Below are 17,831 nucleotides of genomic sequence, written 5' to 3' on the forward strand. Positions count from 1 at the left end.
CTGTTATGTTGTAGATTATTCAGATGTGCATCAGATTTTTTTTATAACTGTAATGAAATTGGCAGCTTGTACTGCTTTCAGTGTGATCTCAATATCACCACCAACCACTCACCCCTGCAGATGGGCTCCTTGCTGTTCCACATAGGCAGAGAAGCATTGACACAGGTGAGCAGTGGCTCCCCCTGCAGGTGGTAGCCCATGTGGCAGTGAAAGCGGGCAGTACCCCCAGGCAGCAGGTCCAACACAGACACTTCACCAAAATGAGGCCTCTTTGGCAGAGAGCAGCTCAGCCTGAAGACTGGACACAGAGGGTGACGACACAAATAAAAGCACATAAATCTTTCTACTTCAGCTCAGAGTACAGCATAAATACTACAACTACTCCTGCTATTGCTGCTATTAGTACTACTACCTTGTATTGTTCAAAATAGAAGCTTATGCTGATTATAGGACAACTCTCAGAACTGTCATTTCTCAAGACATATGCTTGGAAAATGACTTTATGATGACCAAATCTTATTTTTTAATAAAGAAACTGATTTTGTTTAGAAAATATTGTCATAAAAAGCATATTTTTAGGCATCACATCATTTGTTTTTTCAACAGATACTGACACACCTGCCTCTCAATCTCTTGGAAGTGGCTGATGTTCGGACCATGTTAAGTTTGCCTGATTGTTGGGATTTTAAGGCTTTTTTATTTCAGTTCTGCATTTTCTGACGTTATGGTCTGCCACACCATATTTCCTGGATGTTTGAAATTTGCCTGATGATTGTTCTGACCTTCACCTTCGCATCACAACCTAGTACAGAAATGAACTGCATGGTGTGTGGAGCATTTCATCCCTGTGTTTTCATTAAAGTAAAGTGCTGGGATATGTAGGGTTTTTGTTTCCTATGACAAAAACAACATACAGCATATAACCACAACCTTATACAGAACACTCACCAGCATCAGTCCATTAAATCCACTACCAGAGAAATTGGACAGGTGGGTCACTTCAGTCATAAAAGGCACACTTATTTCTTAGTTTTTGGGGGTTTTTTTTCCACCACTTGCAAATGTATAGACATGCAAATATCCTATTTTTTCAGATGCTTTACCATGAAAGGCACCATCTGTTTTTATAAACAAACAAGACAGTACTTACTATTCAGAATAATATTTACATTACAGATTCTCTAACAATTTAATCCCCAAATGCAGATAACTATTAGTCAGCAGTATCATACACTCAACAAAAATATAAACTCAACACTTTTGGTTTTGTTCCCATTTTGTATGAGATGAACTCAAAGATCTAAAACTTTTTCCACATACACAATATCACCATTTCCCTCAAATATTGTTCACAAACCAGTCTAAATCTGTGATAGTGAGCACTTCTCCTTTACTGAGATAATCCATCCCACCTCACAGGTGTGCCATATCAAGATGCTGATTAGACACCATGATTAGTGCACAGGTGTGCCTTAGACTGCCCACAATAAAAGGCCACTCCGAAAGGTGCAGTTTTGTTTTATTGGGGGGGGATACCAGTCAGTATCTGATGTGACCACCATTTGCCTCATGCAGTGCAACACATCTCCTTCGCATAGAGTTGATCAGGTTGTCAATTGTGGCCTGTGGAATGTTGGTCCACTCCTCTTCAATGGCTGTGCGAAGTTGCTGGATATTGGCAGGAACTGGTACACGCTGTCGTATACGCCGGTCCAGAGCATCCCAAACATGCTCAATGGGTGACATGTCCGGTGAGTATGCCGGCCATGCAAGAACTGGGACATTTTCAGCTTCCAAGAATTGTGTACAGATCCTTGCAACATGGGGCCGTGCATTATCCTGCTGCAACATGAGATGATGTTCTTGGATGTATGGCACAACAATGGGCCTCAGGATCTTGTCACGGTATCTCTGTGCATTCAAAATGCCATCAATAAAATGCACCTGTGTTCTTCATCTATAACAGATGCCTGCCCATACCATAACCCCACCGCCACCATGGGCCACTCGATCCACAACATTGACATCAGAGAACCGCTCACCCACACGATGCCACACACGCTGTCTGCCATCTGCCCTGGACAGTGTGAACCGGGATTCATCCGTGAAGAGAACACCTCTCCAATGTGCCAAACGCCAGCGAATGTGAGCATTTGCCCACTCAAGTCAGTTACGACGACAAACTGGAGTCAGGTCGAGACCCCGATGAGGACGATGAGCATGCAGATGAGCGTCCCTGAGACTGTTTCTGACAGTTTGTGCAGAAATTCTTTGATTATGCAAACCGATTGTTTCAGCAGCTGTCCGAGTGGCTGGTCTCAGACGATCTTGGAGGTGAACATGCTGGATGTGGAGGTCCTGGGCTGGTGTGGTTACACGTGGTTTGCGGTTGTGAGGCTGGTTGGATGTACTGCCAAATTCTCTAAAACGCCTTTGGAGATGGCTTATGGTAGAGAAATGAAGATTGAATACACGAGCAACAGCTCTGGTTGACAATCCTGCTGTCAGCATGCCAAATGCACGCTCCCTCAAATCTTGCGACATCTGTGGCATTGTGCTGTGTGATAAAACTGCACCTTTTAGAGTGGCCTTTTATTGTGGGCAGTCTAAGGCACACCTGTGCACTAATCATGGTGTCTAATCAGCATCTTGATATGGCACACCTGTGAGGTGGGATGGATTATCTCAGCAAAGGAGAAGTGCTCACTATCACAGATTCAGACTGGTTTGTGAACAGTATTTGAGGGAAATGGTGGTATTGTGTATGTGGAAAAAGTTTTAGATCTTTGAGTTCATCTCATACAAAATGGGAGCAAAACCAAAAGTGTTGCGTTTGTATTTTTGTTGAGTATAGTTGCAAATGTACCAGCGACAATACTGGAATTTATCGGTTATCTGTAACTTCTGATACATTTTTGGGTTGTTTATTGTTTTATTTTTTATCAAATCAAATCAATTTTATTTATATAGAGCCAAATCACAACAAACACCCAAGATGCTTTATATTGTAAGGCAAAAGCCATACAATAATTACAGAAAAACCCCAACGGTGAAAACGACCCCCTATGAGCAAGCACTTGGCGACAGTGGGAAGGAAAACTCCCTTTTAACAGGAAGAAACCTCCAGCAGAACCAGACTCAGGGAGGGGCAGTCTTCTGCTGGGACTGGTTGGGGCTGAGGGGAAAGAATCAGGAAAAAGACATGCTGTGGAAGAGAGCAGAGATCAATCACCAATGATTAAAAGTGGTGCATACAGAGCAAAAAGAGGTGAATAAAAAGAAACACTCAGTGCATCATGGGAACCCCCAGCAGTCTGAGTCTATAGCAGCATAACTGAGGGATGGTTCAGGGTCACCTGATCCAGCCCTAAGTATAAGCTTTATCAAAAAGGAAAGTTTTATGCTTAATCTTAAAAGTAGAGAGGGTGTCTGTCTCCCTAATCCGAATTTGGAGCTGGTTCCACAGGAGAGGAGCCTGAAAGCTGAAGGCTCTGCCTCCCATTCTACTCTTACAAACCCTAGGAACTACAAGCAAGCCCGCAGTCTGAGAGCGAAGCGCTCTGTTGGGGTGATATGGTACTATGAGGTCCCTAAGATAAGATGGGACCTGATTATTCAAAACCTTATAAGTAAGAAGAAGAATTTTAAATTCTATTCTGGAATTAACAGGGAGCCAATGAAGAGAAGCCAATATGGGTGAAATATGCTCTCTCCTTCTAGTCCCTGTCAGTACTCTAGCTGCAGCATTTTTAATTAACTGAAGGCTTTTCAGGGAACTTTTAGGACAACCTGATAATAAGGAATTATAATAGTCCAGCCTAGAAGAAATAAATGCATGAATTAGCTTTTCAGCATTACTCTGAGACAAGACCTTTCTAATTTTAGAGATATTGTGCAAATGCAAAAAAGCAGTCCTACATATTTGCTTAATATGCGCATTGAAGGACATATCCTGATCAAAAATGACTCCAAGATTTCTCACAGTATTGCTGGAGGTCAGGGTAATGCCATCCAGAGTAAGGATCTGGTTAGACACCATGTTTCTAAGATTTGTGGGGCCAAGTATAATAACTTCAGTTTTATCTGAATTTAAAAGCAGGAAATTAGAGGTCATCCATGTCTTTATGTCTGAAAGACATTCCTGCAGTTTAACTAATTGGTGTGTGTCCTCTGGCTTCATGGATAGATAAAGCTGGGTATCATCTGCGTAACAATGAAAATTTAAGTAATGCTTTCTAATAATACTGCCTAAGGGAAGCATGTATAAAGTGAATAAAATTGGTCCTAGCACAGAACCTTGTGGAACTCCATAATTAACCTTAGTCTGTGAAGAAGACTCCCCATTTACATGAACAAATTGTAATCTATTAGATAAATATGATTCAAACCACTGCAGCGCAGTGCCTTTAATACCTATGGCATGCTCTAATCTCTGTAATAAAATTTTATGGTCAACAGTATCAAAAGCTGCACTGAGGTCTAACAGGACGAGCACAGAGATGAGTCCACTGTCTGAGGCCATAAGAAGATCATTTGTAACCTTCACTAATGCTGTTTCTGTACTATGATGAATTCTGAAACCTGACTGAAACTCTTCAAATAGACCATTCCTCTGCAGATGATCTGTTAGATGTTTTACAGCTACCCTTTCAAGAATTTTTGAGAGAAAAGGAAGGTTGGAGATTGGCCTATAATTAGCTAAGATAGCTGGGTCAAGTGATGGCTTTTTAAGTAATGGTTTAATTACTGCCACCTTAAAAGCCTGTGGTACATAACCAACTAATAAAGATAGACTGATCATATTTAAGATCGACGCATTAATTAACAGTAGGGCTTCCTTGAGCAGCCTGGTAGGAATGGGGTCTAATAGACATGATGATGGTTTGGAGGAAGTGACTAATGAAAGTAACTCAGACAGAACAATCGGAGAGAAAGAGTCTAACCAAATACCAGCATTACTGAAAGCAGTCGAACATAAATATATGTCTTTGGGATGGTTATGAATATTTTTTTCTCTAATAGTTAAAATTTTATTTGCAAAGAAAGTCATGAAGTCATTACTAGTTAAAGTTAAAGGAATACTCGGCTCAATAGAGCTCTGACTCTTTGTCAGCCTGGCTACAGTGCTGAAAAGAAACCTGGGGTTGTTCTTATTTTATTCAATTAGTGATGAATAGTAAGATGTCCTAGCTTTACGGAGGACTTTTTTGTAGAGCAACAGACTCTTTTTCAAGGCTAAATGATGATCTTCTAAATTAGTGAGACGCCATTTCCTCTCCACCTTACGGGTTATCTGCTTTAAGCTGCGAGTTTGTGGGTTATACCATGGAGTCAGGCACTTCTGATTTAAGGCTCTCTTTTTCAGAGGAGTTACAGCATCCAAAGTTGTGCTCAATGAGGATGTACAGCTATTGACGAGATAATCTATCTCACTCACAGAGTTTAGGTAGCTACTCTGCACTGTGTTGGTATATGGCATTGAAGAACATAACAAAGAAGGAATCATATCCTTAAACCTAGTTACAGCGCTTTCAGAAGGACTTCTATTGTAATGAAACTTATTCCCCACTGCTGGGTAGTCCATTACAGTAAATGTAAATGTTATTAAGAAATGATCAGACAAAATGGGGTTTTCAGGGAATACTGTTAAGTCTTCAATTTCTATGCCATATGTCAGAACAAGATCTAACGTGCGGTTAAAATGGTGGGTGGGCTCATTTACATTTTGAGCAAAGCCAACTGAGTCTAATAAGAGATTAAATGCAGTGTTGAGACTGTCATTCTCAGCATCTATGTGGATGTTAAAATCACCCACTATAATTATCTTATCTGAGCTAAGCACTAAGTCAGACAAAAGGTCTGAAAAATCACAAAGAAACTCACAGTAACGACCAGGTGGACGATAGATAATAACAAATAAAACTGGTTTTTGAGACTTCCAATTTGGATGGACAAGACTAAGAGTCAAGCTTTCAAATGAATTAAAGCTCTGTCTGGGTCTTTGATTAATTAATAAGCTGGAGTGGAAGATTGCTGCTAATCCTCCTCCTCGACCCATGCTTCGAGCATTTTGACAGTTAGTGTGACTCGGGGGTGTTGACTCATTTAAACTAACATATTCATCCTGCTGTAACCAGGTTTCTGTAAGGCAGAATAAATCAATATGTTGATCAATTATTATATCATTTACTAACAGGGACTTAGAAGAGAGAGATCTAATGTTTAATAGACCACATTTAACTGTTTTAGTCTGTGGTGCAGTTGAAGGTGCTATATTATTTTTTCTTTTTGAATTTTTATGCTTAAATAGATTTTTGCTGGTTATTGGTGGTCTGGGAGCAGGCACTGTCTCTACGGAGATGGGGTATTGGGGGGATGGCAGGGGGATAGAAGCTGCAGAGAGGTGTGTAAGACTACAACTCTGCTTCCTGGTCCCAACCCTGGATAGTCACAATTTGGAGGGTTTAATAAAATTGGCCAGATTTCTAGAGATGAGAGCTGCTCCATCCAAAGTGGGATGGATGTCGTCTCTCCTAACAAGACCAGGTTTTCCCCAGAAGCTTTGACAATTATATATTAAGCCCACCTCATTTTTTGGACACCACTCAGACAGCCAGCAATTCAAGGAGAACATGCGGCTAAACATGTCACTCCCGGTCCGATTGGGGAGGGGCCCAGAGAAAACTAGAGTCCGACATTGTTTTTGCAAAGGTACACACCGATTCAATATTAATTTTAGTGACCTCCGATTGGCGTAACCGGGTGTCATTACTGCCGACATGAATTACAATCGTCCAAATTTACGCTTAGCCTTAGCCAGCAGGTTCAAATTTCCTTCAGTGTCGCCTGCTCTGGCCCCCGGAAGACATTTGACTATGGTTGCTGGTGTTGCTAACTTCACATTTCTCAAAACAGAGTCGCCATTAACCAGAGTTTGATCCTCAGCGGGTGTGTCGCCGAGTGGGGAAAAACGGTTAGAGATGTGAACGGGTTGGTGTTGTACAGGGGGCTTCTGTTTAGAACTATGCTTCTTCCTCACAGTCACCCAGCCGGCCTGCTTTCCCAGCTGCTCACGATCTGCTGGGGGACAGCTAACGGCGGCTAAGCTACCTTGGTCCGCACCAACTACAGGGGCCTGTCTAGCTGTAGGATTTTCCAAGGTGCGGAGCCAAGTCTCCAATTCACCCAGCCTGGCCTCCAAAGCTACGAACAAGCTACACTTATTACAAGTACCGTTACTGCTAAAGGAGGCCGAGGAATAACTGAACATTTCACACCCAGAGCAGAAAAGTGCGGGAGAGACAGGAGAAGCCGCCATGCTAAACCGGCTAAGAGCTAATAGCTGCGCTAAGCTAGCAGATTCCTAAAAACACACAAAGTGAAGAATGTGAAAATAATTTAGAGGTGATTCAGCAGAGAGTGTGCTTTAGTTAAGGCACATGAAGATTACACTGTGAAATAAATTGTTATCTAGTTATCTAGATCAATCAAACTATGCAGATTAAACAGCTAACAGATACAGCAAAACACCGCTGTGCTCCGGAACAGGAAGTGATACAATACCGCAGTGAGAGCCAACCACCAGTAGAGTGCAGTCAGGAGGCGTTTATCAAAAATAACTTTTCAGTTATCTGATTATCTGTTATCAAAGTTAATTTTTTGGTTATCTGTGCCCACCACTGTCTAAAACACAAAAGATGCAGAGCTCATACCATTCATGTATTTTCTCCAATATGGTTATTGCATTATTCCTACTAGTGGTGGACAGCATACTGATTGGAAAGGTGAAAATTAGAACATACCATAATAGAATAGAATAGAATAGAATAGTCTTTATTGTTATTGTACAGGGGGTACAATGAAATTGAGGTGCTCCTGCAGAGCTATTGTGCGCCACAAAATAAATTAATTAATAAAAATAAATCATGTCAGTTCAGCTGACTGCTTGTTCATTTGCAACCATTTAGGAAAAAAGCAAAACACAGCATCTTTCACTTTTCCTTTGGTTCAGTTTGCTGTCAGCAACATTTGCCAGTGAACCAAAAACGTATTTTCTTTGAGATAATGGTGATTTGAGCCTGCTAAACTGAATAGGTAATATCAAAGCTTTTGTTAGTCTTTAGTTTTTTCCAGACTAATGAAGGTTTTGCTCTTTCAGTAGTTCCACGAACATTTCAGATGCACATTTGTACGCTCATTCTGCAGTGTTTTTATCACAACAAAACAAATTATGCATAGGTGTGATTTGCATTCTGAACTGTATTACATTCCATCTGGAAATGGGCAGAGTCCTGTCCTATAAACAATAGTATAGCTTGAATGTTTGTTAAAAAAAATACCAATATACTAGGTTGCCACTTGATGTTTAAATACACTCAACAAAAATATAAACGCAACAGTTTTGGTTTTGCTCCCATTTTGTATGAGATGAACTCAAAGATCTAAAACTTTTTCCACATACACAATATCACCATTTCCCTCAAATATTGTTCACAAACCAGTCTAAATCTGTGATAGTGAGCACTTCTCCTTTGCTGAGATAATCCATCCCACCTCACAGGTGTGCCATATCAAGATGCTGATTAGACACCATGATTAGTGCACAGGTGTGCCTTAGACTGGCCACAATAAAAGGCCACTCTGAAAGGTGCAGTTTTATCACACAGCACAATGCCACAGATGTCGCAAGATTTGAGGGAGCGTGCAATTGGCATGCTGACAGCAGGAATGTCAACCAGAGCTGTTGCTCGTGTATTGAATGCTCATTTCTCTACCATAAGCCGTCTCCAAAGGCGTTTCAGAGAATTTGGCAGTACATCCAACCAGCCTCACAACCGCAGACCACGTGTAACTACACCAGCCCAGGACCTCCACATCCAGCATGTTCACCTCCAAGATCATCTGAGACCAGCCACTCGGACAGCTGCTGAAACAATCGGTTTGCATAACCAAAGAATTTCTGCACAAACTGTCAGAAACCATCTCAGGGAAGCTCATCTGCATGCTCGTTGTCCTCATCGGGGTCTCGACTTGACTCCAGTTCGTCGTCGTAACCGACTTGAGTGGGCAAATGCTCACATTCGCTGGCGTTTGGCACATTGGAGAGGTGTTCTCTTCACGGATGAATCCCGGTTCACACTGTCCAGGGCAGATGGCAGACAGCGTGTGTGGCATCGTGTGGGTGAGCGGTTCTCTGATGTCAATGTTGTGGATCGAGTGGCCCATGGTGGCGGTGGGGTTATGGTATGGGCAGGCGTCTGTTATGGACGAAGAACACAGGTGCATTTTATTGATGGCATTTTGAATGCACAGATACCGCGACGAGATCCTGAGGCCCATTGTTGTGCCACATCCAAGAACATCACCTCATGTTGCAGCAGGATAATGCACGGCCCCATGTTGCAAGGATCTGTACACAATTCTTGGAAGCTGAAAATGTCCCAGTTCTTGCATGGCCGGCATACTCACCGGACATGTCACTCATTGAGCATGTTTGGGATGGTCTGGTCCGGAGTGTTGCGTTTATATTTTTGTTGAGTGTATATAATATGTCTGAAATTCAGATTGTGATTATTAAATTCCACGCAGATTAAATGTAAACAGACACGGATTATTTGTTATAATTGTTTTAGCAAGTTTTCAGGGTATCATGCAGCAGTCTCTTAACGTGACGAAAAGCATAAAAAATACATTTTTGTAGTATAATATTAATTTACAACTGTCATCGTGTTGATTATATGTTGACTGCAACAACTGTCTGGCACGCAAGGGATTATGGGATACGTCAATGGGGCGAATGAACACTACTGGCCAGTAGATGGCAGTAGAGACCTTGAAAACTTGCCAAAACAAAATTCCAGACAATCCATGTCTGCTACATTTAAGATGTGTGGAATTTAATAAACGCAGACACAATAAGAACATCTATAAACCCAGAGAATATATTCACAAGAGTTTTAGGCAGTAGAGTTTAATGCTGTTGTCCGTAGAGCCTGATCAGAGTGTTTCAAATGCATTTCTCATGTCATGAACGTACTGAGATTACCCTATGCTACCCATAATGCACTGCTGGGCACAGCATATATCCACACTAAAACCTTAAAAATTAGTGCATTACAAAACTAAAACATATATCTGATATTTTCACTTTATAAAACTTCAGACATGACATTAATTTAAATAACTTGTCCGACATTAGTTTGGTTAAAAGTTGAACCATAAGTTAAAAATGTTTGCCTCTGGATGACTTGGGTGATATTACCCATATATCAGTATGGGGTTAAAAGAAATGAGTTTTTTTAAGTTATTTGAGCAGGAGGGCCAGTTTTCCTTTGTCTGCAGAGGATAGAGCGGTTTCTTCTTAAAGGTGCTCTTCTCTGTTTTGCAGAGGGTAGAACTATACATCAGATACAAAACATTTAACAGGTAAGTGCTCAACTGATTTTAAGTTTTATAAATATTTGTAGTTGTTCAGCTTTTTTTACCACGTTATTGGTCTAAAATTTTAAAGTTATCTAAAAAGATAATCCGATAATGAAAACATTATCTTCGATAATTATCAGTTATCGGTTTATCGGAACTGTGCCCACCACTGGTTTTAGATAAATTCAAGAAAATCTACTGAATATAGTGATGCAAAATTCCCATTTTTTTCCTACCTAATAAGTTAGAAATACTGTCGCACTGGACCTTTATTTGTTATGCATGATATGCCAAATTATTGAAATATAAGCAATCACATACTGCTGATCATTTCTTCTCTTGTTTAGAGAGATGCCCAGAACTAGCTTCACATGGTGTCATCTGAAATCATTGCAAAAAAACAGTAAATTTGTGTTTGAGATTAAAAGATGAACATGAGGACACAGTTTAGAATATCAGCTTGTACTTCCTAATATTTATGTCTCGATATTAAACACCATAGAACAGATCAGATCACCCAGTTGTTTTTTGGATGAGGGAAAACGTTGGGAAATGTAAGTGGCATGTACTTCATGTTACCAAGGTATGTCCTGTCAGATTGACTGCTGAAAAATTAAATAGCTCTGAATGTCTGCACGGTTTTTCAGTGGAAATGCTCCACTCGAATCACAAGAAATTTAAACTGGTAGAAAGATCTGACCATAAACTTTATACATTTGTTCATGATTATGTCCTCATGCAGTTCTCCAAAGATGAGTATGTCAGAAGCGAGAAAATATATAAACACATTACCATATTTTCTGAAGAGTAAGTCATGCATGTTTTTACTAGTTTTGGAGGTCCTATGACTTATACTCCAGTGCAATTTATATACTGAAAAAACACATTTGGTATTATTATTATTATTATTATTATTATTATTATTATTATTATTATTATTATTATTATTATTATTATTTATATAGGAGTTTCACAGGAATCAATGCACTAAATAAACTAAACTGTAATAATAAAATAAGAAATTCCAAAAATAAAAAGTACACAGTAACAGTGCACTAAAATCCCAAATTAAGGAAGTCATAATACAGAGAATGATTGTCACTCACTTACCCAATTACTACTGACACCTGAAAATGGAAGGCTTATGTATAAAAATGGCAAAAAAATTCATAAACAGTTAATGCTATATGTGTCATGAACCCTTTGAATTAATTTTACGTCTCCAGGCCACTACACTACCACTCAATCATACGAAAAAGGCAAAAAAACATAAATGCTGTGTACTTTATGCTGCGAAAAACACTCAGAAAAATGGATCCAATCCATGAATATCTGACCAATTTAAATCTATAATACCCCAAACACTGATTTTTTTTTTTTCTTTTAATTTGAATACAGCAAACACTGAACATGTGCATAAGCCTATACGGTACAACGTTTTTCAGCTGGCAGCGCAGTTGCTAGTATCCAGTAATGGATGCGCATGTGCACATGCTATACAAACTCCCACATTCCCGTCCTCCTAACGGGATGAGGGCCAATTAATCAGAGCCCTCATCAGCTAATTCATGTGACACATTCAATCACCGTGGTAAGTGATTAGATGAGATTTTTAATTACACACTTACGTGTATGCAGAGTACAAACAGCTTCTTAGGCCCTAATGAGGAAATCAGATGCATTTAATTTGTACACCGTGTTTATGTACAGTCATATTTGCATTTGTTTGTTTCTGTGTCAGTGTCTCCCCCTACATGCACAGACACACAGACACCATCCGTGGACTCACTCTGATAGTGTAGCTGGAAGATGCCCGTGCTTCCCTCGGGTGTGGAGCGGTAGAAGACGATCAGCATGTTGGTGGGGCTGCGTATCACTTGGCCTTCAACCAGAAGGGTTTGGTTGGCCAGAACCACCAGGGCACCTTTGTTATCCACACCTCGGATAGACAGTTGCTCACCCTCAGTCAGGTTAACGCTCTTCACCTGAGCACACACAAAGACAACAGTGTAATGAAGCGAGCTGGAGAAATCGTCCTCTGCAGAGTTTCTGCATTAGTCCCTTGCTGGTCATATTTTAAAGAAAATGATACTGTGGTTGCACTTAAGAGATACAGTATTAAATGGATTTTCACATTTACCCACCTTTGCTCTAAGGGAGGAATCCTGTGACAGTAAACAAACAATAACTCATTAAAATAGTTTTTATTATTGCCATGTTTTTTTTTTTTAACTGAACTAAGCAGGGGGAAAAAAAACCACCAAGTCAGTCCTGTTTACTCTATATATGTGAAAATAGAGCTACATACAAAGTATAGCTGACAAATTGTAGAGCTCAGTGGGATACAAGTTGGACTCCTTATATGTAGACCTGGATTTGATTCCCAGTCACACCACCTGTCTGTGTCTTTGGATAAGACACTTCATCTGCATTGTCCCAGTCCACCCAGCAATGAACCGGCATCCCACTCAGAGGGAATCGCTCATGGGTCATGGGCACGAACATGCTGATCTCCTTTGCTCTGTTATTGTTTAATACATTTTTTTCCCTGGTTTTTTCCCTCCTTTGAACTGAATCTTTATTTTGTGTTTCGATTTCACACAGAACACCCTAGTGGTTTCTCTGTAGATATGTTTCCCACAGTGTCTGTTGTGTTTTTATTTCCCACAGAACACCCTAATGGTTTCTCTCTGTTTATATTTCCCAGTGTGTGGAGAAATATTATGGTGTTGCTTTCCTTTACTTTTGGTTTGATAGAGTCTCATTGTCCCCACCACTGAGATTTTTGTCCTTTTCTTTGTGTCGCTCTGTCAGTGTTTATATTTTAATAGTAACTTCCTCGTTATTCTGGCCACTTGTGATAATCAGTCATCATAATTTCCTTGTGTTGCTATGCCTCGGTTTTCTCTTTCATTCTCCTGTATGCCCTGCTTCCAGTGTTAATTAGATGAGTGTCTTTATAAAGCATCTTTTTTCTCATGATCTATGCCACATTATTGTTGTTCCATCCCTCCTTCTCACATTCTCCCAGTGTTCATGCTGTGGAATCCAAGAATAAGCACCGGCACCAAGGGGCCACATGGCCTATATAGGACAAAAGTATAGCATCAGTGGGCAGAATAAAAGTTTTCCCAGAATTGTGATATTCCCTGTTGTGGATTGTACAGCTAGATACGTACACTGGACATTACTATGTAGACACGGTGCATTTGAGCAATGACGGAAAAAGGTAGTAATGAAGGAGTGCTTAGTTTTAGCATATACAGTCCCAATTAACAGCAATCGCAGTTGACATTAACCCTAATCACAGGCAATGCTGACATTCATTATAAACCTCTTTGAGATTGAGCTCATATCCTAAGTAAATGCTAACACAAGAGTGCATAATGCTAATAACGGTCAGTGTTTTCTTTGATAAAGCCTGTTGGTAATTAAATCCACCTGTATAAACAGTGGAAATGACCATATCTGGAAATCCAGGAATTACCAGGATTACTGAATTAGGAATGCATATATATATATATATATATATATATATATATATATATATATATATATATATATATATATATATATATATATATATATATATATATATATAAACGCAACACTTTTGGTTTTGCTCCCATTTTGTATGAGATGAACTCAAAGATCTAAAACTTTTTCCACATACACAATATCACCATTTCCCTCAAATATTGTTCACAAACCAGTTGAAATCTGTGATAGTGAGCACTTCTCCTTTGCTGAGATAATTCATCCCACCTCACAGGTGTGCCATATCAAGATGCTGATTAGACACCATGATTAGTGCACAGGTGTGCCTTAGACTGCCCACAATAAAAGGCCACTCTGAAAGGTGTAGTGTTGTTTTATTGGGGGGGATACCAGTCAGTATCTGGTGTGACCACCATTTGCCTCATGCAGTGCAACACATCTCCTTCGCATCATCTGTGAAGAGAACACCTCTCCAATGTGCCAAACACCAGCGAATGTGAGCATTTGCCCACTGAAGTCGGTTACGAAGACGAACTGGAGTCAGGTCGAGACCCCGATGAGGACGACAAGCATGCAGATGAGCTTCCCTGAAACGGTTTCTGACAGTCTGTGCAGAAATTCTTTGGTTATGCAAACCGATTGTTTCAGCAGCTGTCCGAGTGGCTGGTCTCAGACGATCTTGGAGGTGAACATGCTGGATGTGGAGGTCCTGGGCTGGTGTGGTTACACGTGGTCTGCAGTTGTGAGGCTGGTTGGATGCATTGCCAAATTCTCTGAAACGACTTTGGAGACGGCTTATGGTAGAGAAATGAACATTCAATACACGAGCAACAGCTCTGGTTGACATTCCTGCTGTCAGCATGCCAATTGCACGCTCCCTCAAATCTTGCGACATCTGTGGCATTGTGCTGTGTGATAAAACTGCACCTTTCAGAGTGGCCTTTTATTGTGGGCAGTCTAAGGCACACCTGTGCACTAATTGTGGTGTCTAATCAGCATCTTGATATGGCACACCTGTGAGGTGGGATGGATTATCTCAGCAAAGGAGAAGTGCTCACTATCACAGATTTCGACTGGTTTGTGAACAATATTTGAGGGAAATGGTGATATTGTGTATGTGGAAAAAGTTTTAGATCTTTGAGTTCATCTCATACAAAATGGGAACAAAACCAAAAGTGTTGCGTTTATATTTTTGCTGAGTGTATATATCCTCCTGTCACTGCATCCACATCCACAGGCTGTGACATTGTATATATGTAAAATGGTCACTGTTGAATTGCCAGGGAACATTTAAACTCTCTGTATCTGTAAGGATCCGAGGCACGGTCCAACTGTGAGGCTCTTGATCAATTTGCAGGACTGTACATAAATTATTCTCTGCATTATTTCCTTCATTATTTATTAAACTTGATGAGTTAATTAAAAGTCCCTATCATTTTACAGACTTGGGGATTCCAACATCAAGACCTAGTTAATGAACATAATGTCAGACAGTCTGTTGCTGTTCTTTCAATATTCTTGGCTCAGTAACAAAGGGCCCACAGAACATGTTTTCCATCATTCTGGTTGCATTCTCGTTGGCCGCATTTTCAGTCAAGTGCATTTAGCTTTTTTCATCTCATCACAAAAAAGATGGAAAGATGTTTTATCTCATGTTTATTTGCTGTTGCATTTTCTTAATGTACTGTATTTTATATTTTCTGACTTATTTTACATTGAACACATCCTGCCTCTTCTCTCCATTTGGAGTCACATCAGTACTCAACCGCAACAGCACATACCAGCCAAATAGTGACTAGAGGTGGGCGGATCGATCCTAATATCAATAATATCGATACCAACGCTGGTATTGATATTAAACGATGCTCGTGTAAAAAGATCGATACTCAAGCTTTTTTTCTCTCCCGCACGCACTGACTGCTGCGCACGCAGATTCATCGATATCGATATCAGTGATACTGGGCCTGTATTTACTTGGTATCAGATCAATACCAAAATTCCCGGTATTGCCCACCTCTAATAGTGACCCTGCGGAGAACATTCATGATGTTCAGTTTCAACTGACGGGCTGACTGTCAGCCCTAGGCACAGAGCGCAGGATTGGAGCCATCGTTTCAGCAAATGCTTGCAGAGCAGAGGTTCATGATGGAGGGTCTGTCCACTCTGCTTGAGCAGGTGGAGTTGTTGGTGGGATGAGCTTCAGTTGGTGGAGTCCCTCCTGCACCACACACTGAGGCCACAGAAGAACAGCACACCTCACCAGTCCTCCAGGTGGCTGACCAGGGGCTTGCCCCATTTGTACCATCTGAGTCATCAGCTTTGTCTCCTGTTCCAGAGGTGGCAGAAGAAACACCTCATCAGCTCCTTGTGTTGGTCTGTTCATCGCGTCAGGTTACTGGATAAATATCCTTTTATTCAATTATGTTCTAGTGGTGGTTATGGGTTTGGTATTCATGGCCATTCTGATCATCCTCACCTAATGGTTAATGAATTTAAAAGGGTAGAGAGCATAGTACCATATTAAGTATGCTAGACATACGAAAGGGAAAATAAGTGTGTCTTAAATGGTAAATGGACTGCATTTATATAGTGCTTTTCCATCTGCATCAGACACTCAAAGCACTTTTCAATAATGCCTCAATAATGCCTCAATAATAATGTTTGTAGGGTGCTGCCATACAAGGCGCTCACTACAAACCAGGAGCAAGGAGGGGATTAAGATCCTTGCCCAAGGGCCCTTAGTGATTTTCCGGTCAGGTTGAGATGTGAACCAAGGATCGTCTGGTCTCAAAGACCAATGCTTAACCACTAGACTATCACCTCTCCAATGTGTTTTCTCCCATTCAGCTTAAGTCTGGACTTGAAAGTCTGTACAGAATCTGACTGTTTGGTTATTTTGGGTTTCTCTCTTGTGTTTGTTATTCTGGTTATTCTTTCATGTTTATACGTTTGGCCATTCCTTGTGCTGTTTCTTCATTTATATTTGTTTTTCCAGCCCCCCCCCCTTATCGACCACTTTTTCTGCTTACTTCCCTTGTGCTCATAGATCTTGAACATTTTAATATTTCTGTATGCTTCCTTGTGAAGTCCCATGACGATTGTGGGTTCCTGGATTTGACTTTGTGTTCTCTGTAATTTGGTCTCCTGGTCTTTGACTCATTGTGTCTTGCTCCCCTAGTGTTGTGATGTTTTCCTGTGTTCTTCATTCCCACTGTTTGAGTTTCATGGTGTTCTTGCCCCCAAGCTTGCATTTTGTCTTTTGTCTTTTATTCTCTGGTGTTTGACTCCCTGGTATGTTGTTGGCCTTGAGGATTCCCTTCTCTTATGCTTTTCTTTTGCCTTCTGCTACCTTTCTCTTTGGTTGTTTTGGATTTTGGTGCCCCTTCTTTGATGTTCCCTTGTGGTTACCTACCTTCCAGCCCCCTCCTCCCTCCCTGCTCTTATTCTTGGTTTTGGTCCCTCTTGTTCCCCATGCGCTTGTCTTGTCAGAGAACTCAAGTATACTTGTAAAGCTTTCTGATGGAGCCACAACCTGTAATGATCCAAATTGTTCATGTTCAGACCACAATATTCCCACTGATCTATGTGCCTGGAGCAACTCCTCTCTTCTGCTTTCTGCCAGAGACATTCATGCTCCCCAACTGTTTCCCTTTGAAGAGTAATGATTTTAGAAAATGCCTGCTGGTGGAATCCGGCTTCTTTCTACCAGTTTTAAATCCAACCAGTCTCTGTGGAAATCACACATTGATAACAGTAAGAAAGTCATTTCCAAAGTTTCAGTTTGGTCAAATCACTTCTGGTCTGGGAGCCTGCACAACATCACATCCACCATATTATGGAACTGAGTCCTAATTGGCAACCAACCAGGCGGACAACTACCTCCGGAAAGTAGCCATCTGTCTGCCGCAGAC

General features: G+C 40.7%; 1 protein-coding gene across 3 annotated transcripts in view; it reads right to left on the reverse strand.

Moving 5' to 3' along the window:
* LOC117528955 (seizure 6-like protein) overlaps positions 1-17,831 on the reverse strand; it is a 284,224-nt gene that overhangs the window by 89,830 nt on the left and 176,563 nt on the right. For all 3 annotated transcript variants that reach the window (XM_034191610.1, XM_034191608.1, XM_034191609.1), the window contains 2 exons: positions 12,212-12,407; positions 113-298 (listed from right to left, as the gene is read on the reverse strand). In XM_034191610.1, the coding sequence (XP_034047501.1) occupies positions 113-298; positions 12,212-12,407 (382 nt within the window). The remainder of the gene's footprint in view (positions 1-112; positions 299-12,211; positions 12,408-17,831) is intronic.

The sequence above is a fragment of the Thalassophryne amazonica genome, chromosome 17 (assembly GCF_902500255.1).
Source record: "Thalassophryne amazonica chromosome 17, fThaAma1.1, whole genome shotgun sequence".
Taxonomy (NCBI): domain Eukaryota; kingdom Metazoa; phylum Chordata; class Actinopteri; order Batrachoidiformes; family Batrachoididae; genus Thalassophryne; species Thalassophryne amazonica.